The 23,683-nt window shown below is 46.7% G+C and overlaps 2 protein-coding genes across 4 annotated transcripts in view; one reads left to right on the top strand and one right to left on the bottom strand.

The window, feature by feature from the left end:
* IRAG1 (inositol 1,4,5-triphosphate receptor associated 1) overlaps positions 1–23,683 on the top strand; it is an 857,666-nt gene that overhangs the window by 597,598 nt on the left and 236,385 nt on the right. The window lies entirely within an intron of this gene.
* Positions 770–23,376, bottom strand: LOC146857614 (uncharacterized). The gene is made up of 4 exons (XM_085646749.1): positions 23,279–23,376; positions 21,908–22,046; positions 20,679–20,934; positions 770–1,606 (listed from the first exon to the last, which is right to left on the bottom strand). The coding sequence occupies exons 1-4, from the start codon at positions 23,374–23,376 to the stop codon at positions 1,344–1,346; spliced, it is 756 nt and encodes a 251-aa protein (XP_085502875.1). The 3' UTR covers positions 770–1,343.

Raw genomic sequence — 23,683 nt, 5'->3', positions numbered from 1 at the left:
CATCCTCTCACTCACAAACAAACCCGAAGACACCAGACTCCACTTCCAGGAAGGAATGAAGAATATGGCAGCCTGGATGAAGGACAGCTGTCTGAAGCTCAACTCATAGAAAACCGAGGTCCTCGTCCTCGGACCCTGCAAGTCCGCCTGGGCCACCACTTGGTCGCCTTAGCCCTCGGGAATCCTCCCGTCCCTACGGACCACGCACAAAATATCGGCATTATCCTCGACTCCTCCCTCTCCATGAACCACCAGATCAATGCCGTCGCTTCCACCAGTTTTAACTGCCTGCGCATCCTCCTCAAGACCCTCAAATGGATCCCCCCGACTGCAGAAAGCATGTCACCAACGCACTCATAACCAGCAGATTGGACTACAGCAACGCCTTACACGCCGGAATCAACAGAGGTCTACTACACAGACTCCAGACGATCCAGAACGCTGCTGCCAGACTCATCCTCGGGACTCCATGCCACGAACACATGACCCAACACCTGCAAGAGCTCCACTGGCTCCCCGTCGAGAAGAGGGTCACCTTCAAACTCCTCACCCACGCCTACAATTCCCTCAACAACATCGGACCCAAATACCTCAACGAGAGAGTTTCCTTCCACGTACCCAAAAGGAACCTCTGCTCCCCTGACCTCGCCATGGCAGAAGTCTCCCGCATCCGCAGAACTAGAACAAGCAGGAGAACCGTCTCCTACCTCGCTGCCAAAACCTGGAACGAGCTCCCCATGCACATCAGATGCTCCCCAACCCTGCTAACCTTCAGGAAGGACCTCAAGACCTGGCTCTTCAAATGATCCAAGGCGGCGACTGATCCGGAACTGCCCCCACCCCTAGCGCCTTGAGACCCTCACGGGTGAGTAGTGCGCTTTACAAACCCTTGATTGATTGATTGATTGATTCCTTCCCTCCTGCCATTTCCAAGCAGCCATCTTCTCATGGGACTTTAGGGTTCGTCTTTTGTACGGGACTCATCATATTTTTATGAGTTTGATTTTTTTCAGTTTTTTTATTCCCAAAATTGAAGATTTCATTGGTCATTGTTCATCAGACTGCAAGTCTTCGAATTTGAAAACAAAGTAAGGTAATCCGCCTTTCACCAAGTGTGATAATATTTTGCTTCAGGCTTTGTCTTTCAAAAATTAGCATTTCATATTATTTATCCAACTGCTCATGGCAGGTTGGCTTTAATTTCTGTGCATACTACAGTTAATTAGCTCCTTTATCTGCGTGGTACTTTCTTGCTTTGAGAAACTATGCACCAGAATGTGCATAATCAACAGAGTTGGTAGTCACACCCACTAGAATAAATGAATGACTAAACGTGTACAGCGTTAACATGATCTCAAGAGGTAGTCTGGTGCTAAGGAGATGACAAACAAAACTAGACCTGTAACAACTTGTACATAAAAATCACAAGACACCAGTAGTCTTTTTAAAAAGAGAGGTGAGCGGATATTATCTTGATGAAGATTGGCTTGAGCTGCAAAGTATGAGAAAGAGCAGCTTCCATATTTTTTATCTCCTGTGAGGGTATCCTGGCACTGCTTTGCTTTTCTGATGCAGGACAGCAGAAGAAGATTGGAGGAAGCTGACCCTGAAATCATGAAAAGGGATGTATTTAAAGAAATGTGAGGTGAGATAAGCAGGTCTAGAATTTGAGGACAATAAAGATCTATCTATCTATCTATCTATCTATCTACTATCTGTCTGTCTGTCTGTCTAGCTATCTATTTATCTATCTATCTATATTACATTGGCAGCGAAAGACTCAGTTTAGTTCTGGTGGAGTCAGAGTTTCCACAGAAAATGCATTTTATTCGTACTAACTTTGGCACTGTATGATGAGTCCACATAAAACTTTCAATAACAGTTTACCCACTTTGGATCATTCAGGGCAAGTTTCATGCAAATCCATCAAGACGGGGCCAAGAAAAGGGAGCGGTCCCAAACGTGTAGTTTCCAATTTTAATTCCCATTGGAAGTTTGCTGTTCTAAACAGAAATAAATGGCTGAATGGAACTATACTAATTTTGTCATGAAGTTAGAACTTTACTCAAGAAGTGTCTTTTTGGGTTTGGCATAAATCCATTCAGTTCAAGAAATTAGTGTTTAAAGATGTACTCTGGCGGGACATGAAGGGGTTGAATTTTTAGAAAAGACAGTATACACTTTGATAGTTAAGGATCTACAGATATCTGTGGATCCAAGATTTCTTCTTTTTTTTTTTTTTTATTTATTTTTATTGAGCAGAATTCATACAACCTAATATATCATAAAATATAAAAAGCAATAGTAAATCTGATATAGAAAATCATACAAACGGTTTACATAGATATAAAACCCAGCAGGGACTTAAATTAGATTAATTATAAAAAAAAATAAAAAAAAAGGAAAAAGAAAACAAGAAGAGAATACATCATTCAGTTCGAGGGAGATATGTCATTAAACCTATGATTTAAATACCATTTAGAGATAGGAGCCCAAATCTGAGCCCCAAGAAGCCTAGTTTTTTTACCTCTGGAGCTATATATTAAAAGCTCCTGTTTATAGGTTGCCAAAAGACGGCTAAGCCACATCTGAAAAGTGGGTAATTCAGGGTCCTTCCACCGCGCAGCTAAAATAATACGAAAAATAGCAGTGCCCAAAAAAAGTATCCTTTGTTCTTCAATACTATGACCAAGAGAGTCATCATGTCCCATTAAATAAAGAGTTACTGAGTCTTGGATATCGTGACCAAATACCTGAGCCCAGAATCCCATAATCGTAGCCTTTAATAAACCTAATTTAGGGCAATCCGCGAACATATGGATTAAGTTCGCTTGAGGTTGGCTACATCTCGGACAGCTATCATCAGCCCGTAAGCCCCAGGAAAATAACTTTGCAGGCGTGAAATAAAGGTTATAGAGAACTCTGTAATATTGGGCTTTAAGATTCGATGCAATAAAAAGTTCAGATGCGAGGGCCAAGCATAGATCAATATCAACATTTGGATTAGTTAACCTTGTGGACCAAGCCTGCTCAACCCGCTCTATGTCATCTGGAATGTTTTGGATCAACAATTGATAAAGAGTGCCGATTCTAGTAGAGCGTTTTCCAATAATAGAAAACAGATTGATATTATCCAATTTAATTCTAGGGATACAGTTACGAATGCTTGTAAACAGCTGGAGGTATTTTAGAAAATCAGTGGTTGGAATAGTAAATTTCTGCTGCAGCCATCCAAATGATGAAGTAATATCCTGGCCGAGAAAGTCGCCCACTGTATTAATACCTAAGGATTCCCACCTGCGGGTGGTAGAGTCATTAAGGCTAATAGAAATAATAGAGCTACGCCATAAGGGGGTATATTTTGTGAATTTTGGAATTACTAAATGTTTGGATACAGATTTCCATACCATCCAAGCATCTGTGACTACCTTTAACTTAATTTTTTTATAATATAATGGTTCAAACTGCCTTAAAAATAGGCCTTGGCATTTAGTCCCAAGACTCAGCTCATAAATGGAAGGGATAAAGGGTTCCATAATAAGCGAGGTGGTTGATTTATGACTAAGTAATGGGCCCATATGTTGAAGAAATGTTGCCCATAAGTATAATGTTAAGCTGGGGATACCTAGCCCACCCCTCTCCTGGGGTAGAGTTAAAAAAGGTAAGGCTCTACTGATCTTTCCGAAGCTCCACATGAACTTGGACATGGAGGAGTCAATGATCTTAATAAAGCTACCTCCAGGCAAGATCAGAATTGCTCGAAACAAATAGAGTATCCTTGGAAAGATATTCATTTTTAAATAATTAGCCCTGCCAATTATAGAAAGATGTAAATTATCTACTCTCCTGAGGTCAGTCTTTATTTTGTTAATCAGGGGAGTATAATTAAGATGGTCAATTTCCCTCACATCCGAAGAGAGGCAGACACCTAAGTAGGTGGCTTGCTTCACTTTAAGGGGGCTATCAAAAACCGTATTATTTGTACAGAGAACCATTGTTTTATCCCTATTAAGGGAATAACCTGAAAAGGTGCCAAAGGCCTGGGTAATTAGTTCGATTTCCTGAACTGCGTCAGCAGGATTTGTTGTTAAAACGGCCACGTCATCGGCATACGCCAAGACTTTCGTTGAAAACACACCAATATCAACAGGCCGAATACCGGGTGAAGAAAGCAATTTTACAATTAGGGGGTTAATATAGAGAGAAAATAATATCGGAGAGCAGGGGCAACCCTGCCTCGTACCCCTCTGTATCTCAATAAACTCCGACTCAACACCACAAATGGAGACTTTTGCCTTAGGATCTATATATAAGGTCTTTATAGCTCTAATAAACTTATTCCCGAAGTTATTTGATTCCAGGACGCTCCACAGAAAGCTCCATGAAACACGATCAAATGCCTTCTCGGCGTCGAGAAGGATCATCGACATCTCCCCCCCGTGCTGCCCATGATGTCAAATAGGGTGATGGCTCTCCGTGTGTGATCCGTAGTACCCCTACCAGGGATAAAGCCATGCTGCCACGGGGAGACAAGACGCTAGACGATCCCACTCAACCGATTAGCTAGGATATTGGCATAAAGTTTTGAGTCGGAGTTTATTAGAGATATGGGCCTGTAAGAAGATGGGAGATGCGGGGGTTTGCCTTTTTTCACAAAAATGGCTATATTGGTATGTTTCCAGGATTCAGGTGGGAATGAATGATACTGAACCCCCAGAAACAGGTCCAATAAATAGGGGAGTATTTGTTTACTTGACATTAACTTATTTGCACGAAATTGCTCATTTTTATGCTTTTCCCTCCCTCCCCTCCCCCCGTCCCCCCCTCCCCGGACACCAACCACCAGGGCATTTAGACTCCGGAGGAGTCTGTGATGATGGAGAGATATTCCCTAACCAGTACCAATAAAAATAAACATAAAAGGTGAAAACCAGTAAGGCCGAGTAGGTGCAAACATAGTGTTTTTTTTTTTTTTTTCTTTTTTTATATATTACAGCTGTATTCAAGCTACTACAAATCCTTATAGTTCTAAAGCTTACAGAGTCCTGGACTGAAAAAGAAAAGCATCCTAACCCACTCTTCACTCCTAAACTCAGCATTTACTAATATAGAATTATTCAATTGCTAGCAACAAAAGAGAGGAAAAAAAAAAAAAAAGCTTAAAGCTTCAGGACAGGCTATCTAGAAACTCCTTGGCTTTAATTTCTGAGGAGAAACATTTAGCCTGACCATTATAGATGGCTTTAAGCTTAGCAGGATTGTTGAGATACACCTGAGCTTTTTTTTCCTGGAAAGGTTTGATCAATTGGCGGAGACGCCATCTCCTCTCCACAGTGGTGTGGCAGAAATCAGGCCTCACAAAGTAAGAGATAGCGCCTCTGCTGCGTCGAGCTTCAGGTCTTGCTTTCTCAGCAATAGCCTGACGGAGTAGAACATTTCCAAAAAAAAACAAAACTGCACGAGGGTATCCCCCTTGTGATGAGGTCTTTAAAGTAAATGGGATTCTGTGAGCGCGTTGAACTTCCAAGTCCCAATTCCAGGATGCAAGCTCGGGGAGTGTGTCCTTAAACAGCTGAATTATGAAGGAGCGGATATCATCGCCCTCGATTTTTTCCGGAATTCCGAGTACGCGGAGATTGTTGCGACAAAGGCGATTTTCCATTTCCTCCAACTTCCACCTAACGTCTTTCAACTCGGCTTCGTGAGCTTCCACTTTCTCCTGAGTCACCGTGGCTTCGGCTTCATTCGTCACTATTCGATCTTCGATCTCCGTCAGTCTCATATTGGAAGCTGCAACTGTTTTTGAAAGTTTTCGGACTACACCCTGTACCTTATGAAGGGCTAATTGTGCCCTACGACCATCCCTGGAAGTCTGTTCCCGATGGGAGGCAATAGCCTGCAGTACTGTATCCATCACAGAAGATAATGTAGTGCTTTGCGGGTCAGTGACGGACAGCTCAGGATGAGGTATGGAGGTATGATCCTGTGAGTTTGGAACTGTTGCTGGGGAATAATCCCAGGCTAACCCTGAAGCTCCGTGATGACTCCTTTTCTTCCGCAGCACAGTTCTCCTGCTTCCCCTAGACTCTCCCTGAGTTGGGTCATGATCACTTTCAGTTGCACTAGTGTCAAAACCAGTGTTGACTTCTGAGTCCAAGTCTGAGTCTTGTGACCACCTAGGGTCTTCCAGACCTTCAGATATTGAATAGAAATCCGACGGGTCTCTATCTGTATTGAATGAGCCAGAAGCAGCATAGACCTTACAAGCCTTCCCACTAGGACCCAAAGATCGATGTAGAATATTTTTGGAAGTGTTTGGTGCGGCACAGATAAGAGGCAAACCGGTGGCACCCCCTTGTTTGGAGGAGGAGGTCACCGGCAGTTGTGTTGAAGCTGCCGCAGCCGCAACTGTAGCTATAGCTGAAGCTCCACCAGTAGATTCATTGTCTTCAACAACTGATACGGTTGCAGTATTTATTTGGGAAAAAGCTGAGCTAGTGTCTAAATTGGGGATCTCCGGCAGCAGCTATGAAGATGCGGCTGCGCTAACCATAGGGGTAGAGGTAGGGACAGAAACAGCAGGAGATGCAGTGTCCAATAAAGAGGGACATAAACCTTGTACATCCCTACCTTCAAGATTTTCAATCTTTTGTCCTCCCGCCGTTTGCGGGTGAATGAACCCCTCACTCCCTGAGCTGCCCGGCATACAGCTTGCCGGTTCAGTATCGGTTGATTTCGCTGCAGCTTCCTCTCGCTGGGTTTGCTCGTGAGCACCACCTCCAGGCAGCACACTCCGATCCAGCGAAATCGCTCCCGTGGTTGTAGGTAAGTGAGCGGGGGAGGGAGCACCAGGCGTTTTTTGTAGAAGCTCCATCACTGAGGGACCGGGTCCTGGAGTAAGCAGCAATTGTTTAGATGATTTTGCCGGTTTCACCGGAGCTGTATCCAAGCAGCCGGGTCTTTCCAGGTCAATGAGCTCACCGCGTTTCAACGCCAGCTCCCGATCTCTAAGAGCCTGCTTTGCTGCCCGAGTTTTAGAGGCGGCCAATGCTGCGGCGTTCTTCGGTGCCATTATGCTGCTGTAATTCACCCTCGCCGTGTCCAGAGAGCAGGAAAGGCTCTGTGCACTCGCTGTAGCGTCTTGTAAACCGGCAGCAATGACAGGAGTTCCAGCGCGGGTTCTGGCCAGCTTCGAGTGTCCGATAGCTCTCAGCACCACAAAGCCGATCAAAGACGCCAGGACACGCAGGTGAGAGCGAGCGCAAAATAGCACGGTCGTACTTTCGTCTTGTGGAGCTGTAGCAGACGAGCCAACCCCCTCCATCTGGCTTGCAATAGTCCCGCGGCGTTTCTTCCCCTCTGGGTTAGTTAAGAAATCTCAGCATGGTTTAGAGAAGTTCATTGCGGTTGCGGTTTTATTTTCCATTTCATTTTCTCTTCTAAAAATGCAGTAATGCACCCCTCAGACCATCATAATCGGTACTGGTCAGAGGAGCATCTCACAGCGGTCTAAGATGCCGCCGCCATCTTGCCCCATCCTCCAAGATTTCAAAGCGCACCCAGATCCTATTGGTCAAGAGAGCTTTATCTCAAGTTGGCCATTTCGAATCCGCATATCAAGTGAAGGATGCACAGATCTGAAAGGATCTGATTGGCAGCCACAACATTGAAGGCTAATGTTGTGGCAGCCATTACAGGACTCAGGGACTTGGTCCCAGAATCCTGAAAAAAAGTTTAAAAGGGCATATAAAGGGGTAGGGTGAGCACACCCTGACCCCAAAGCATCCTGTGATTAAAATTTAAAAAATTACAACATTTGCATCGGATTAGTGAATCTTGGAAGGATTCTTGAATCTCAGCAGGCCCTCCCATGTGTGGATTCGAGAATCCTACATGTATATGACAATCATTCCAGGATCCGCAGTAGATTCTCTGATCTGGCAGCCGCCATGGAATCTTGCACGTGTCTGCAGTACGAGAGTAGGGACGCTTGCCCTGGGTCCGCAGATCTCCTTTTGGATCTACAAGTCCAAAAACGATTTGTTTTAAAGAATGGTCTGGGCGTAGCCCAGATGCTGCAGTCAGTCACCATTATGCAGGCCATGTGCTTCAGGGCATAGCTGTCCGTGGCCAGCCCCTGCTGTGCACTGCTAAAGGATGCAGTATATGATAAAAAAACACTAAAGTTCATGGAAAAACTAAAGGGTAAAGTGAAATTGTGGTTGGCATTGTTATAGCATCTTCAAATATTTTTTTTTACTTAGATATTCACCAAAATACCACAGTAAAAGTCCAGTTATTGTTTAAAGTTAAAAATATATATATGTAATTGATTTGTTCAGATCTTCAAACCCTCTTTGTTCTGCTTTTTGGCTCACAGAACTCTCAACATTAGCCTCCTCATGGCTTAAAGTCTCTTGCGATACAACCAGTGCACATGCTCTCATTTTAAACTGGATTATGGAACTCTGTGATCTGGGAATTCACAAATATGTATTTTATCAAGTTGAACAACATGTCTCATCATGTCCAGAACACTGAGCACCCACAAGGTAATTTGACTTGGAGATGAGGCTAGTAAATCTATACTGACCTATGTACATTTTCCTTGATGGTATAGTGAACTTCAATATTCTGGAATCAATATTTTTGTAGGTTGATATTTTGACTTTGATATTCTGATATACACCCAGTTGCAGCCATGGTCAACTAGAATGGGAGTGCTTCCAAAGGAAGAAGACCATCAGAGGCAAGACCAGCTGCAATTAGAATAGCCAAACACCAGCACCCTGTCTTATCAGAGTTCACCTTGAGATGATTAGAGTTCCTCCAGATAGCATCTTCCTGGAGGCAGGCTTTAAGAGAAGCCTACTGTTGGGAACGATCAAAATATGATCAGATATTTAAAACAAGATGGGTGTTATCAGTAAAGGTAAAGAAGGAAAATGGCCATGGTTCCTAAGGAGATGATCCAGAGAGGTCATAAGCAGATTAAAAATGTAGGGGCATATTATCAAGGACAGCGTTAAAATTATCGCTGATTTAGCGGCAGGAAACTGCTGCTAAAAGCGGCGACAATGGGCTTGATAATATACCGCAGAGAATTCCAATAGAAGCCCATGTTCTGGTGTGAACATGGGCTTCTATTGGAATTCTCTACGGCATATTATCATGCCCATTATCACCGCTTTAGCGGCAGTTTCCTGCTGCTAAATCGGCGATAATTTAATGCCGTCCTTGATAATATGCCCCGTAGTGTTTTAGGAAAATTCCCGTGGATGCCCCTAGCAACAGGTAGGAAGGTAGTACCAAAATGAGGCAGTTGAACTGCTGGTTCCCTGTCTGCCGACAAGGATGATAATAAAGCAGGGCACTGCCCTTCCACCCAAGCCCCACTAAGCCAGCTCAGTAGGCTAAAGTGTGCGACATTATTGAACACAACTGACAGGTTTAGCAGAATGAGAATGCTTCATTCCCCAACATGTAATGTAATATGCAAGTCATCAACCGCAGCCACCAAAATGACTCCACACTGAGGCGTTTGGGAAAACCAGCCTGAAGAGGATAAAGAATCAGGTTTGATTCCAGAAATGAAAAACATTGATGCTTGCCAGTGCATTAGGTGATTATGGAGGTAATGGGGAAAAAGTGAGGTGGGCTGGTAGTTAGCAATATAGATTAAAGCAAGACTTCTTCAGTAAGCATGAAACAATGGATCTTCTTCTAAGCTATGGGCCTAGGGCCCACATAGAGTCAAAGATTGCCAATAACATAAGAATGTTTGCTGTGCATGGTTCAAGGGCAGAGTCTGATGTGCTCAAATTAAATTTATTCTTCACTAAATTCAGAGAGGCAGAGTCAAAACAATTCAGTAAATTGGTGAAGTGTGGGAGCAGCGAACCAATTGCAAAGCAAGGGGACAGCTGGTGGTGGGAAAAGAAGCACAAATACGGACGCTTTTTAAACAGAAGAAAATAGTAAGATTTGCACATATTTCCTTAAATGCAGGAATGCAGGAGACACCAAATACTAGGGATGAAATTCAGCTGCAGTTTTAAAAACTTCCTTAGTGGAGTTGGAAGCAATTCCAATTCAGTTTGAAAAGTAAGATGAGTGATCTTTGGTAATATCTGAGTTAAGTATCCTAGTATTCACATATGCTAGTCTATCAGAAAGTTAAAAAAATCCTCAATCTACCTTCAGCCTGCTTACAAGCAAGAATACTCGCCCTCAGGTTCTTAGTGTATTAGGGGTAGAGAAGCAGAATCCAATGGTTATCATGTGGAGCAACATAATCGATTGCTGCCAAGATCCAAGAATTTAATTGTGTATTGGTCAATGCCCAAGTGGATTCCTGAATCCACTGGGGAAGCTATTTGATGCAGTAGGCTTGCAGTCCTACCCCAGAGAGTGACAACCAGGAGATGAGCTAGTGCCTCAATTTCTACTGCCAGAAACAATAGCAAAACAAAGTGCTTCAATAGCAGCAGACTGCAAGCTCATGTAACAGATGCTAAAAGACTCAAAGAGATCATGGATTTGGGAATACATTAATTGGGAGGGATAAATATCGTGGAAATGATAGGAAGGCCCAGGGGGCCTAGCTGAGTGTCCCAACTAATGCCCTGCTCTTACCACAGTTTGGGGACTGACCAAGCAGAAAGCACATTGACGCGAGATACATCAGCAACTTTGACGCCACAAGAAAGTAAATAAAAAACTCCCTCATAAATCAAAGACAGAACCGCAGTGTGACAAAACACTCATGTTTAGGGTCTACGCTTATAGAAATTACTGATGAGGGAGGTAGAAGTTGAAATCTCCAATAAATGAGACAGAGCATGTGAAAAAATCTATGGTGATCACTTGTAGCAATGTGCAATGCGGGAGAACTTCATAATCCCAAATAAACAAAGAAAATTATCCAGGAAAGAGCCTATGAGGAATTAGCTGGCCATACAACCAATATTTATCGAAATAGTTCCCACTGGAATGATGAGAGCAGTAGCTTAGGCTTTGAGTTTTAATCCATTTGTTAATTTGTCTTTTATTTTTAAGAACCAGACTGTGCAATACCCAAATCTGACCATCCTGGTGGAAATGTGTATCCTTTTTCTTTTTTTTAATACTTAATTCATAGTTTTCAAAGAGATACCAATACAAACAATCTCAAATACCATTCCAGCCTCGTGGCATGGATACCTACCAAGAACTCAGACAAGGACTGTTCAGAATAACAAACCTCCATTACAAGGTAGGAGGGGGGCATACCATGACGAATAAACAAAGGCAGGGTTATCATCCATTCAGTGTGTTAGGGTGGCATAGTTTCAACATTTTAGACAATGTGAGATCAAACAACAGGGCTTAATGTAAGAAGGAAATGAGAGGGAGAAACAGGAATAGGGAAAGGGGAAGGAAGTGGTGAGGGAAGGGAACGTGGACTTATCAAGGGTCCCAGCTCCTGGTGTGGAGCCTCGAGTAGGGTATTTTCTTTACTGTGACCCAGGGATCTATACTGAGCAGGATAGAAATGTAGGGTCAGTCCAGGTGACACTCCAGTGGCGCTCCAGCCGGGACCCAGGCTTAGCGAATGGACCATACAAGAGAAGAGGTGGGGGGGACTTGGTGTGATGAGTGGGGAAAAGAAGGGGAGGTCACACGTGCCACTATCGTATCTCTGGGTGCAGGGCACCAGCCCCTCATACAGCGATGTCGGTGCCCAGAAAGGGTGACCAGATCTGGAAGTAGATCTCTGATTTGTCCTGCACTCTGTATATGATCTGGTCATTCAAGGCTAGTGTGTGAATTTCTGTTATTCATTTCTCATGAGTGGGGAGTTGGGGCGATCTCCAATGATGAAGGATGTAAATCTTTGCCACAGTGAGTGCTGTGGCTATTAAGGGCCTCTCGTGGTGAGGGTAAGGGAGTCATCAATATGATCAATTGTCATGGAAAGGGCAGAGGCAAAAATGAGGATCTCGTTCATGGTAGATTCCTTCTCCCTCCAAAACGGCCGGATTTGGGGGCAGTCACTAAGAATGCGGACTATGGCACAGTCTGTTTGGTCACACCTCCATCATTTGAAAGGGTGAAGTAACCTGCTGAATGGTTATGCGGGGTGCAGTACCAGTCTTGTAGTGTTTTAAAAAGACACAGTTTCATTCTGGCTTCCCAGACTCCTTTTTCCAGGTCCTCCACAAGTGTGGCCCAGTCAGATTCATTGTAGTCTATCTGCTATGTCCTCTGCCAGGATGCTAGGATTCTCGCAGTCTGGCGAGATGTGGTTTGCATATAGGTGGGATATTAACATATTGTATAACCCTGACATCACATCCCGGTGTGATCCCCAATGTGCCAGGTAACGTTCTACAAGTGAGTCTCATATATCCCATGGGAGTGGCCCCAGGCAATCTCAGAACCAGTGTCGTAGTTGGATATATAGTCCCCCGGTGGTGGGCAGGTAGTTTGAATTAGTCTGGTAGTGAGTCAAAAGAGCCAATGTCTCATCATGTGAAATTAACTGGTCGAGGGTCAGTATGCCGGCTCTGCACCACAAGCCCCAACTTATAGTATGTCCATCTATTTTGAGTACCATGTTTTTCCTAATGGGTGTATGGTTATGCAATTGCGCATCAGTACAGTATGAGCGCAGAACCGGGTCTTCACCATTGAGTGAATAATGCGATTCTGCATCAAGGAGGCGGGTTTTCTGTTTATAGAGTAGTTGTAGCCCCAGGCTGGCAGAGGCATGAAGCCACTCAATGGCAACCTAGAGATTGGGGTCGTCTGCCTGGGCTGGCAGTTCAGTCAATTCTGATAGCTGCAAAGCAGTGTAGTAATGCTGCACACATGGATGGCCAAGGCCCCAGTGCTGCCTGTGGACCATCAGTTTCTAGATTTTCAGCAGAGGTTTGGAATCGCTGCATTTGATGGCTTTGATATCTCGGACGATTGTCGACAGGAGGGATAAGTTGACCGAGAGCAGTAACATACCTAATACACATGTAAACTTGGGTACTGTGACCATTTTCCCAGCTTGTATTCTGCTCCAGAAAGACAGGTGGAGACGCTTCAATTTTGCGTAGTCCAGCCAAGTGTTGGCTATCAGTGGGTCTAGATTATCGGTCACAATTTTCTTCAAACCTTGATTGAGGTGGATGCCCAGGTAGAAGAGGCAGTCAGATGTCCACTGGAATGGGTCGCTGTAGTGGTTGTGACTCAGGACATAGGTATCGCCTCACTTTTCCCCCCAGTTGATCTAAGAGCCTGATATAGAGCCAAAGTCCAATATGAGAGACATGAGGGTGGGAAGGGACAGGCTGAGGTTCGTGAGTGTTACTGGAATGTCATCTGCATACAGTAATACCTTTGAGTGGCCAAAAGATGTAGGCATGCCTGATATAGAGGTGTGGTGCCTTATGGCAGATGCCAGAGGTTCCATTGCTAGTAGAAACAATATAGATGACAAAGGGCATCCCAGCACATAGGTAAAGGTTCCGATACAAAGCCTCCACAGCTGACCTGAGCTGTCTTATTACTGTAGAGCCATTTGACTTTGGTGATGAAATCATTAACCAGCCCATACCTCTTGAGCGTACCAAAAAGGTAGGAACACCCATTCTACTCAAACGCCTTTTTGGCGATGAGTGAAAGCGCGAAGGCCTCTTCCCGCAATTCTTCGGCATATCAGAGCAGGCGACCTAAGGTTCTCAAGTGATTTCGAAGTCTACCTGGTCCTTATAGAATCATGGTAAGTTTAAGTCGGGAGATCAAAATACTGGCCAAAATTTTAATATCCACATTTAAAAAGGATATCGGGCCGATAACTGCTACAGAGTAAAGTTTCTTTACTAGGTTTAGGAGGACAACAATTAGCGTTTCGTTGGAGAGGGCCGAGAGGCCACCTGTCTGTTCCACCTCTGTACGAATTGTACAAGGAGCCCAGTATATCTGGCTTCAGCCATTTATAAAATTCTCTGAAAACTGTCCTCTCGGTGGGCTTTATTGTAGGGGAGGCTAGCGATTGCCTGCACCATCTCCTCTTTGGAGATTTACCCTTCCAGCAGAGCCCTGCCATCGGCGTTGAGGCATGGCAATCTGAGAGTGGTGAAGAAGCGGCCATCCCTCTCAGGGTCTACTCTCTTCCAGTCTCTGAACTGTACAGGGCCTGGTAATATGTCTCAAATTCCAAAGCTATTTCTTGGAGCTTGGGAAGCAGAGTGCCCGCTCCATTATGGATGGCCGTGATGGCAGCAGCTGTCTCCTGTTGTTTTAGTTGAGCAGCTAAGAGTCTGCTAGCTTATGCCCCTTGTTCATAATGCTGCACACGCAGTTTACAGATCATGCGATCTGCCTTGGATGTATACAGGTGATGGAGTTCCATCTTTGCTGCTTTTAACCGCCGCCTGAGGTTTGGTGTGGGATGGCTCATGTACGCTTGTAATTTGTAGTTAATGTCTGCCTCTAAAAGGGCCTGTCCTTCCCTCTGCCGTTTGTTAGCAAGAGCGGCGTCGAGCATAATCTGACGATGACGAGTGGACTTAGCCGCTGCCCACAGGGTTTGTGCGCAGGTTACAGATCCCCGTGTTTTTTTCATAGTGCGTAGTTACTTGGGATTTCAGGAAGCGTTTTTCATTGGGCATTTTGTAATATGAGGTGTTAAGAAGCCAAGGTTTACGGATCGGTTGTGTTAAGCCCCAATTTATATCAAGGCCGACCGGTGCGTGGTCATAGATGAATCCCTCTAATATCTCGCAATGCTGCACTCATTGACTAGATGATAGAAAATAGTCCAGCCTTGACTGAGTCCCATGGACCGGCGACATGTTTCAGAATTCCTTGCCAGATGGGTGGAGCAGACGGCAGATGTCAAGCAGTCCTTGGTCATCCATAACATCTTGAAAAATTGCTCTGTCTCTGGTATAGATGGCATACAAAGCGCACTTGTCCCGCCCCCCTCTCGTCACCACTTCTCTTCACTCTCTCAAGGAAACACCTGAGTCAGCTTTGGTCTTCACAGTGTGTACGTTTTATTAAATAAACTTCTTGGCCAATTATTCCATTGGCCTATCTTATTTATTGTAGAATCTTTAAAAACACTTTTCTTATAAACACCACAGCATTCAAATAAATCTCAAAATCACGCATTATCATTATATTTACAACCCGCTCTCCAAGGGGCCTTGCTTGACCTTAGGGCTGTGCCAGCAGGCCACAACCAAGATAGCCTGCTCTCCTTAGGTTGACCGCCCTCCAGTCAACAGAGCCGCAGGTAAATAATCTGCCACCACTTGTGACCACCAACGGCTTCCAGGGTAGAGCTAGAGAATCCAGAGCCACCAGCAGGTCAGCCCCAGATCTCTCGCCAGCCCGGAGCCCATGAAATGATTTTAAAGACCTGTTCTGGGGACAAAATGGCACCTACTAACGGAGTCCCTGTCATTCCTCTTGCTCAGGACCCCGCCAGGACCCCAGGGCCCCGCTTAACCCAAAACCTTAGCTTCAGGGATGGGTGGGTGGGCAACTTGAATGCGACCTCCGACCCCTGGCAGGAAAGAGGACAAAAGAGGGGGCGTATTCGGGCTTGCTGGCTTTTCAAGCCTCGCGCCCACGGAAACCGCTTCCGGGTCACTGGCCTTTCCTTCCTCCCTAAGCCTTTCCGGCTACTGCCATTTAGCCCAGTCCCCTTCCGGGTTATGTGACCCGGAAGGGATGATCTCTACACAGCCGTCGCTTTGCTGCCACTAACGGCGCCACGCCCCCTAGGAGGGGTGGCGCCCTTCATAGATGGCATACAAAGCGCACTTGTCCTGCCCCCCTCTCGTCACCACTTCTCTTCACTCTCTCAAGGAAACACCTGAGTCAGCTTTGGTCTTCACAGTGTGTACGTTTTATTAAATAAACTTCTTGGCCAATTATTCCATTGGCCTATCTTATTTATTGTAGAATCTTTAAAAACACTTTTCTTATAAACACCACAGCATTCAAATAAATCTCAAAATCACGCATTATCATTATATTTACAACCCGCTCTCCAAGGGGGCCTTGCTTGACCTTCGAGCTGTGCCAGCAGGCCACAACCAAGATAGCCTGCTCTCCTTAGGTTGACCGCCCTCCGGTCAACAGAGCCGCAGGTAAATAATCTGCCACCACTTGTGACCACCAACGGCTTCCAGGGAAGAGCTAGAGAATCCAGAGCCACCAGCAGGTCAGCCCCAGATCTCTCGCCAGCCCGGAGCCCATGAAATGATTTTAAAGACCTGTTCTGGGGACAAAATGGCACCTACTAACGGAGTCCCTGTCATTCCTCTTGCTCAGGACCCCGCCACAGGGAGAGGTGCTTACTGGCCAACTCGACCTCCCCCTCCGCGCTCGAATGCCTCCGCAATGGCTCCTAGCACTGTCTATATGAACAAGTCATTACCTGCATCGGACAAGTGTGCCCTGTCCGCCGCATAAAGTTCTAGCCTTGATGTTTGTATCAACTTATGCCTTATGGTCCGAATGCTTGATTTCTTTAAGATCTCCGCCACTGACTGGTTTAGTCTCCTTACTGACTTATTCACTGCCCTCGGAGGAGCTCCTCGCGCCCAAACTTGCCTTGGTATAACTTCAGACCACAACAATAACGTATTGGGGAGCATGTTCCTGACCGCTGCGAGGACTGAAAACAAGGACTCTTTTACGCCCCTCCTGCCCTCAGGGATCATATCGTTGCCTCCAGAATGTAACACTAATAGATCAGGGGTGGGCATGCCTCTGTTCAAGGCCCCCCGCAAATCGTTCGGTACGTCCGCCAAATGTTGACCGCCTATCCCCACCCAATGGTGGCTGAATCCATTTACCTCCTGTCTTTTCTCCTCGCGTGAGTTCTTGAAGGCAAGTCCCGCCCTGCGAATAAAAGAGTGGCCGCACCAACATATTTGGGCCCTCCGAGCCGTAGCACCTAGAGTAGTAGAGATGGAACGCAATCAAAGCGGGACAATGGAAGGCAAAGGAGGCAACCTGAAAGACTCAAACTAATTGCGGGCGAACATAGCGTTCGTAGCACGCAGACTTCCAACGGCCTACCCTCTTAATTGTCTCTTCAGGTAACCCCAGACCCGCCGCCGTGGTGGCCGCCCCGATGCGGAAAGAATGAGATGTGAAATCAGTTGCGTCTACACCCAATCTACTCAGAGCAAGCTTGCATACCCTGTTGAACTGGAATCTAGTGAGGGGGTTCCCGTCCCCGTGCAACAGAACCCTACTGTCTCCTCCCTGAGGCCTAATTTGTAGGAATTCCCTCGTCAGACTTACTGGGCAGTACGTAGCCCCGTTCACTGCCCTCAATTGGGACCAAGTACCCTCACCTAACGGGTCTGTCTTTGATTTCCGGACCCTGACTCTCAGGGTTTCCTCTGACAGGATTAGGTCCTCGCACCATATACCCCCCACCCTGTCTGCTTTAGATGCAGGAACCAGTTCGCCAATCCTGAATGCCCCAAAAAAGGCTAATGCATATGCTACTCTAAATAATTGCGCCTCGTATGGCGAGAAGCAAATCTTGGGCAGTATTTCCAGGATATTTACCAACCTGCTTACGTCTATGGGTCTCCTACTGTCCTTGACCCCCGGGGTTAGACGTTCCCAGCCCTTCATGGCTCTCCTCACCCTAGGGTCCTTTGTTGGGTCTGCGGCCCCCCCTAGACCGGCAAACAACGCTATTGCTGATAATTGTCTTTTCATCATTGCTACTGACTTTCCGCTGGCTTTCTGATGTACTATGAACCCCAACTCACTCATAGGGGAGAACACTCCCACCATTCCCACCACTTTTAAGTAATCCTGATATAACTGCCAAGACCTTTCATACATACATTTAGTCTTGGGGGCCAGAGACGCTGTTATCAATTCAGTGGCAGTGGGGCACCAAGCTTCCTTAGCCCCGCCGGGAATTTCGTCATCTCTCTGTCTGCTTGCGGCCATTGGGTGCGGAACTCTGCCAACTTAAAACGGGACAAGGCGTCAGCGGCTAAGTTGTCAACTCCCGGTACATGTCTAGCAGTGAATAATACATTGCGCCGTAAACATTGCAACACTAGCTCCTTTAAAAGGCGCAGCACCCAGGTGCATTTTGCTCTCTGATTATTGATTGCCATCACCACCGACATGCTGTCAGACCAGAACACAATGTGCCTATTTGCCAGTATATCTCCCCACATATGCAAAGCTACAATGATTGGAAACAGTTCTAGAAAGGTGATATTCCGTGTCAGACCGTGCTTTCCCCATTCCTCTGGCCAATGCTGCATGCACCATTTGGGCCCTAACACTGCGCCGAAACCCACACTGCCTGCCGCATCGGTGAACAATTCTAACTCGGCATTGGAACTACTCGGCCTTTGCCATATTACTGACCCATTGAAGTTTTCCAAGAAATCTTTCCAAATGGCCAAGTAGTTCTTTACCTCCGCTGACAACCTAGTGTGATGGTGTTTGGCGCGAAGCCCAGACATCGCCCTTGCGATGTTCCTAGAGAAGGCCCTGCCCATCGGTATGACCCTCAAGGCGAAGTTCAGCTGACCCACTAGGACTTGCAATTGGTGTAGTGTCACCTTCCGGGCCCCCAAACAGGCGTCGATGGCCGCCTTGAATGCAGTCACCTTTGACATTGGGAGCCTACACACCCCTTCTCTGGAATCTATTTCAATGCCCAGGAATGTCAAACACGTAGTTGGCCCCACTGTCTTCTCTGCGCACAGCGGCACCCCCAGTGCTTTAGCCAAATGCTGGAAGGCCAGCAGGGCCTTTCTGCAAGACTGCGACCCTTGGGGGCCCATAAACAAGAAGTCATCTAAGTAATGTACAACTCCATAAGATGTAACTGATGTTAGGAAATGCTGCACTGCCCACTCTAAGAACCTGGCGAAGGTCTCAAATACTGCGCAAGCGATTGAGCACCCCATGGGCATGCAGAGGTCAATGAAAAACTCGCCCTTGAACATGAAACCCAAGAACTTTGTATCTTCAGGATGTACTGGTAATAGTCGAAAAGCTGACTCAATATCTGACTTAGCCATTAAGGCTCCCTCACCCAGCGCCTGGAGTTTCTGTATAGCGGTGTCGAATGTTGTACAGCGCACCGTACATAGATCTGGGTTAAGCTTGTCATTAACAGATAGACCAGGGGGGCTGGACAAATTGTGAATCAATCGGAATTTCCCTGTCTCTTTTTTGGGTACCAAACCTAGAGGTGAGCATACAAGGTCCGGCTTCGGCAACTGTTTAAAGGGTCCCGCCACCCTCCCCAAGGCTACTTCTTTCCTGATTTTTTGCTCCGCCGCCTCCATGTTCTGCAGCACTGAATTTTGGTTGCGAGGCGGAACACTGGCGGGGGTGGCCGAGGAAGGGATGCGGAAACCAGACATAAAACCATCATGCAAAAACTGCGCCTCTTTCAATTTACCATACTTGCTAAGGAGGTGTGTCAGTACATGAATCCTAATGGGAGTTGGCAGATTTCTCGGGTGCTTGAGGGGGCCGTCCTTTGGCCGCATTATGGGGCGGCTGCTCTCTCGGTTTTCCTGACTTTTTGAAACATCTGATTTCTGGGTGAGACGGACCCCCGCAAAAGGAGCAACAGTGCTTGTATCTGCATGTTGCGCCCCTGGTGCATTCGTTCTTGTTGTACTGCCAGCAGGCCTGTTTCTTATCCCCTGCACCTCTGTCACTCCGAAAGGACTGATTCTGACTCGGGTAACTAGTCTTATTCGTGGGGACCGTAGAATAGAACACCGCATGCCACACATTAATTTCACGTTGGTCCCATGCTATCTCAGGGTGCACTGCCTTCATTTGACGGAACTTGGTGTCATACTGTAACCACCCCGTCCCTGGGAATTCGGAAGCCGCCCCATGAATCAGGGAAATATAACTAATCAACTGGGGTGCCACCGTGGGGTACCTTTCTGCCATGATGGCCGCATAAATGGCAAAACCTGTGATCCAATTCTTTATCGACCAATCCACCCATACCTTCTTTTGCTTGTATTCCCCCTCTTTTCCTACCCTGGCTTTACCTGGGACTACCCCGGCATTAATGAGGTCAAATACATCGATGTACTCTCCTTTCAGTATCTTCTCTTTGGTCTCCATGGGCACGTGCCATGTGATGCCCGCTGAGGGCGATAGAGCCATGGAGGCAGAACCGTAGATCAAGGGACTGTAAGCGAGTGTAGGCTGCCCCATCACCCCCGGCCCCACTTCCCCTTGAATCGTGTTACTTGCTGTCCCTGAGACTGTTGCGCCATTGCTGGCCGTTTGCCCTTGTGGCGCTGGCGGTACCCCGCTTGGGAATTGCCCCGTAACCACCGACCCCAAAAACCCTGGGTAAGCCGCCGAGTGCACCATTGCGCTCGCTGGGCAATTATTAAGGGCCTGGCCGTGCGATGTTGTTGCCAGTACACCTGGGGATTGCGCTAACCCCCCAGACTGAACCCACACTTGCGCGATGCCGCTGCCAGGATGTGCGACCACTGGCGGCGCAACTATCTGAGCCCCAGGCGCTCCCGCATTTGAGAAGGATGTCGCATTATTCTGCGAGTTGGGTCCTCCGCTTGCATCTGTGGGAGGGACAATAGTATCTTGCACAGAGTTCGAAACCAAGTCTGTTGACTCTAGCACTCCCTTCTCACCTGAGGATGCTGCCTGAGAAACCCCAACTCTGGAACGCTTTCCTCCTGATGCCTCTTTAAATCTTTCGGGTGTGCGCCGGGCTCTCTTGCCCCGCCCTGTATCCTCCTGGGCAACCGTCCCTGCCCCTTCCTTTAATTTCTTCAGTGCCCAATCGACTCCTTTTTCTTTCGTGAACTCCAGCAGCTCCGTCAACGCCAGATACTCGTCCTTTTTAGCCTGGGCCCCTTTGCCCTTCGTTGGCGGTTTGGCGGCATTCTGCACTTAATGAGAAATAGAGAAGTTAGTTCCACCCCAAAATAACGCCCAGTGTGCTATGCGGCCAGCCTTAATAAGGTTCAAAACGACCATTGCAATTACTCGTGCCTTCCTAGCTGCCGCGCGCACGCTTCCTTGCGTCTCGAGTTTGGCGCACCAAACTCACTATTAAGGCTCTCACCCATGTGATTCCCACATGACGACTGACCCCGGCTGCGCTGCATATCCGGAGCGCCACTTCCGACCCCAGATGAGCCAGTTCGCCGATCGCAAGACAAGTATGGCGTGAACAAAGCAACTTTAAATATATATATATATTTATTATAATTTTTTTTTTTTTTTATAGCCTGCATAGCCTCATTGTTTAAGCATGTTCCACCACCCTCTACCCAGTTTCATAATCACCTTCTCCTATCACGATTATTTACTCGTTCACTGTTTAAAGTGGAAACAAGAGCAACGTAATGAATTACTTTTTGTGAACGAATAGCACCTCCAACCCCCCGATATACCATAGCTTAATATAGCTTTTATCATGATAGGAGGTAAACATGATACGCCCATGAATTGCATTTAGTGGCCTGATGTTGTTCCATTACTTTTCCTTGGATTTTCGTAGTGTATAAGGCACTGGAACGGAGTGCCTTGGGTGCTTTAATTGCTAGATCCCCCCGAGGCTCCTCTCATACCGAGAACCCTCTCCGTGTCTCTACCATTGCTCGCTCTATGAAACCCGGACTGACACCCTCATATTTAGCACGTCGTGGCCACTGGAGGACTCTGACTCGGATAGTTATCATTCACGAACTAAAAATGCTCCGCTTCCCCGATCGCTCACACGGCCTACGCGCAGCATACCCCCGGGCACTCCTACGACGCTAAGCTTCGGGGCTTGCGGTGCCGGGCTAATTTAACTAAAAACCATTTAATTCGCTACGCATCCCTAGCAGCGCACACTGTGAGGCCCGCTCACCTGCCCAAGAAGTCGGTTGGAATCCTCGACGTCCGATGTGTCGCTCGTGGTCCTCGCAGCAACTTGAATGCGACCTCCGACCCCTGGCAGGAAAGAGGACAAAAGAGGGGGCGTATTCGGGCTTGCTGGCTTTTCAAGCCTCGCGCCCACGAAAACCGCTTCCGGGTCACTGGCCTTTCCTTCCTCCCTAAGCCTTTCCGGCTACTGCCATCTAGCCCAGTCCCCTTCCGGGTTATGTGACCCGGAAGGGATGATCTCTACACAGCCGTCGCTTTGCTGCCACTAACGGCGCCACGCCCCTTAGGAGGGGTGGCGCCCTTCATTGGGCATGTCAACCGAGCTGCTGCGGTCCAGTATGGTGTCCGGGGCTAGGTTCCAGTCGCCTCTCAGAATGACCCATGTGTGGCCTAGTTTTGAGAGGAGTCTGTTAAGTGTAAGAAAGGAACTACGTTTTGATCCAGTAGGAGCATAGATAGAGCCAAATGCCCACGACCCTGTCGGCTATGCATAATTTAGCGAGCGCATATCTACCCTCATCATCAGTCCAAGTCTGCAGCACTGTGCAAGGTAGCATCTTTCATAGGAAGAGTGCCAACACACTTTTTCGAGGGCGCTCAGTGGCAGGGGTCTAGTAGGGTCCGGGTTAGGAGATCTGCAACAGTGGATAACTGTGCCAACCCTATCTCGCTTCAGTTTGTCAGCTCAAGGGCAGAGAGATGTGACTCCTGCAATAGGGCTATGTCAGTGTGTTTGGAGTCCATATTGGAGAGGATCTTCTTCCTCTTAACATAGTGCGTTAGGCCTTTAACCTTCATTGATGTGATCTGAAGGGTGGTAATTGCCATCTAGAGGATGGCTAAAGCGCATTCGTGGGCACATAAGGGATGCAACTAAGGGTAAATAATCGCCACTCTATGCCCCTTAAGCAGTGGTAGCAAGTGGTCGGATAAGGGTGTTTGATATTAAACAGGTATTGGTCAAGAGGAGAAGGTGGCTTGTATGTGTGCAAAGGATGATGGATTCCAAGACACTAGGAAATGTATATCCTGAGAGAGAACACATTCAGGAACACTTCCTAATACTAATAAAGGAAAGGTTGAAGACATGCCAAGATTCTAATCGATTCTTAGAGGTCCAGGAACACCCTTCCTTGGAGTGAAGCAGCCATGGCTCCCTTTCGAAGAGCAAAATACCCTGCAAATTCCCTTCAAATGGAAGGTGCCTGAGTCAGGAACCAGGAGATTTAATGGATCACATTACTCTGGGAGAACAACGAAAGGCTCTGACAAACGTCAGCCATTATCTGGGCACATTGGGAATTTTTAAAACAGAATTAAGCAGGCCATTGAATTAGGTAAATGAAAATCCCACAACAAGGTGCTTGGAACTTTGTAGGGACTTGTCAAGCTTAGGCGAGCAACCAGTTTCTTTCTAGCAAGTGGTTTAACTGTCTTTGTAACTGGTACCATGATCTAAATATCTCTAAAGCTAAGACCTAGATGACCAGAAGCAACAAACCAGATACGTGCTGATAGTGTCAGCCTCGTAAAAGTATCCCAGCAATGTAGGGTAATAGCGAAACCTCCCAGAATGCTTCATTCCATCTCGCTCTGTTCTCAGCTCTCAAACCTTGCTACCCATTTGTGAAGTCAAGTATCAGAGACGCCTCACAAGAAGCCACACAAGGCAGGATCGCATCCAGGCTGGCATGGCAAAGATGGAACTATTCTATTTATAAAGTGCACATTAATCGATGAACAGAATGCATTTAAATGG

This window comes from Triturus cristatus, chromosome 3_2 (assembly GCF_964204655.1).
Source record: "Triturus cristatus chromosome 3_2, aTriCri1.1, whole genome shotgun sequence".
NCBI lineage: Eukaryota > Metazoa > Chordata > Amphibia > Caudata > Salamandridae > Triturus > Triturus cristatus.
This window is presented reverse-complemented; position numbering and strand designations above follow the sequence as displayed.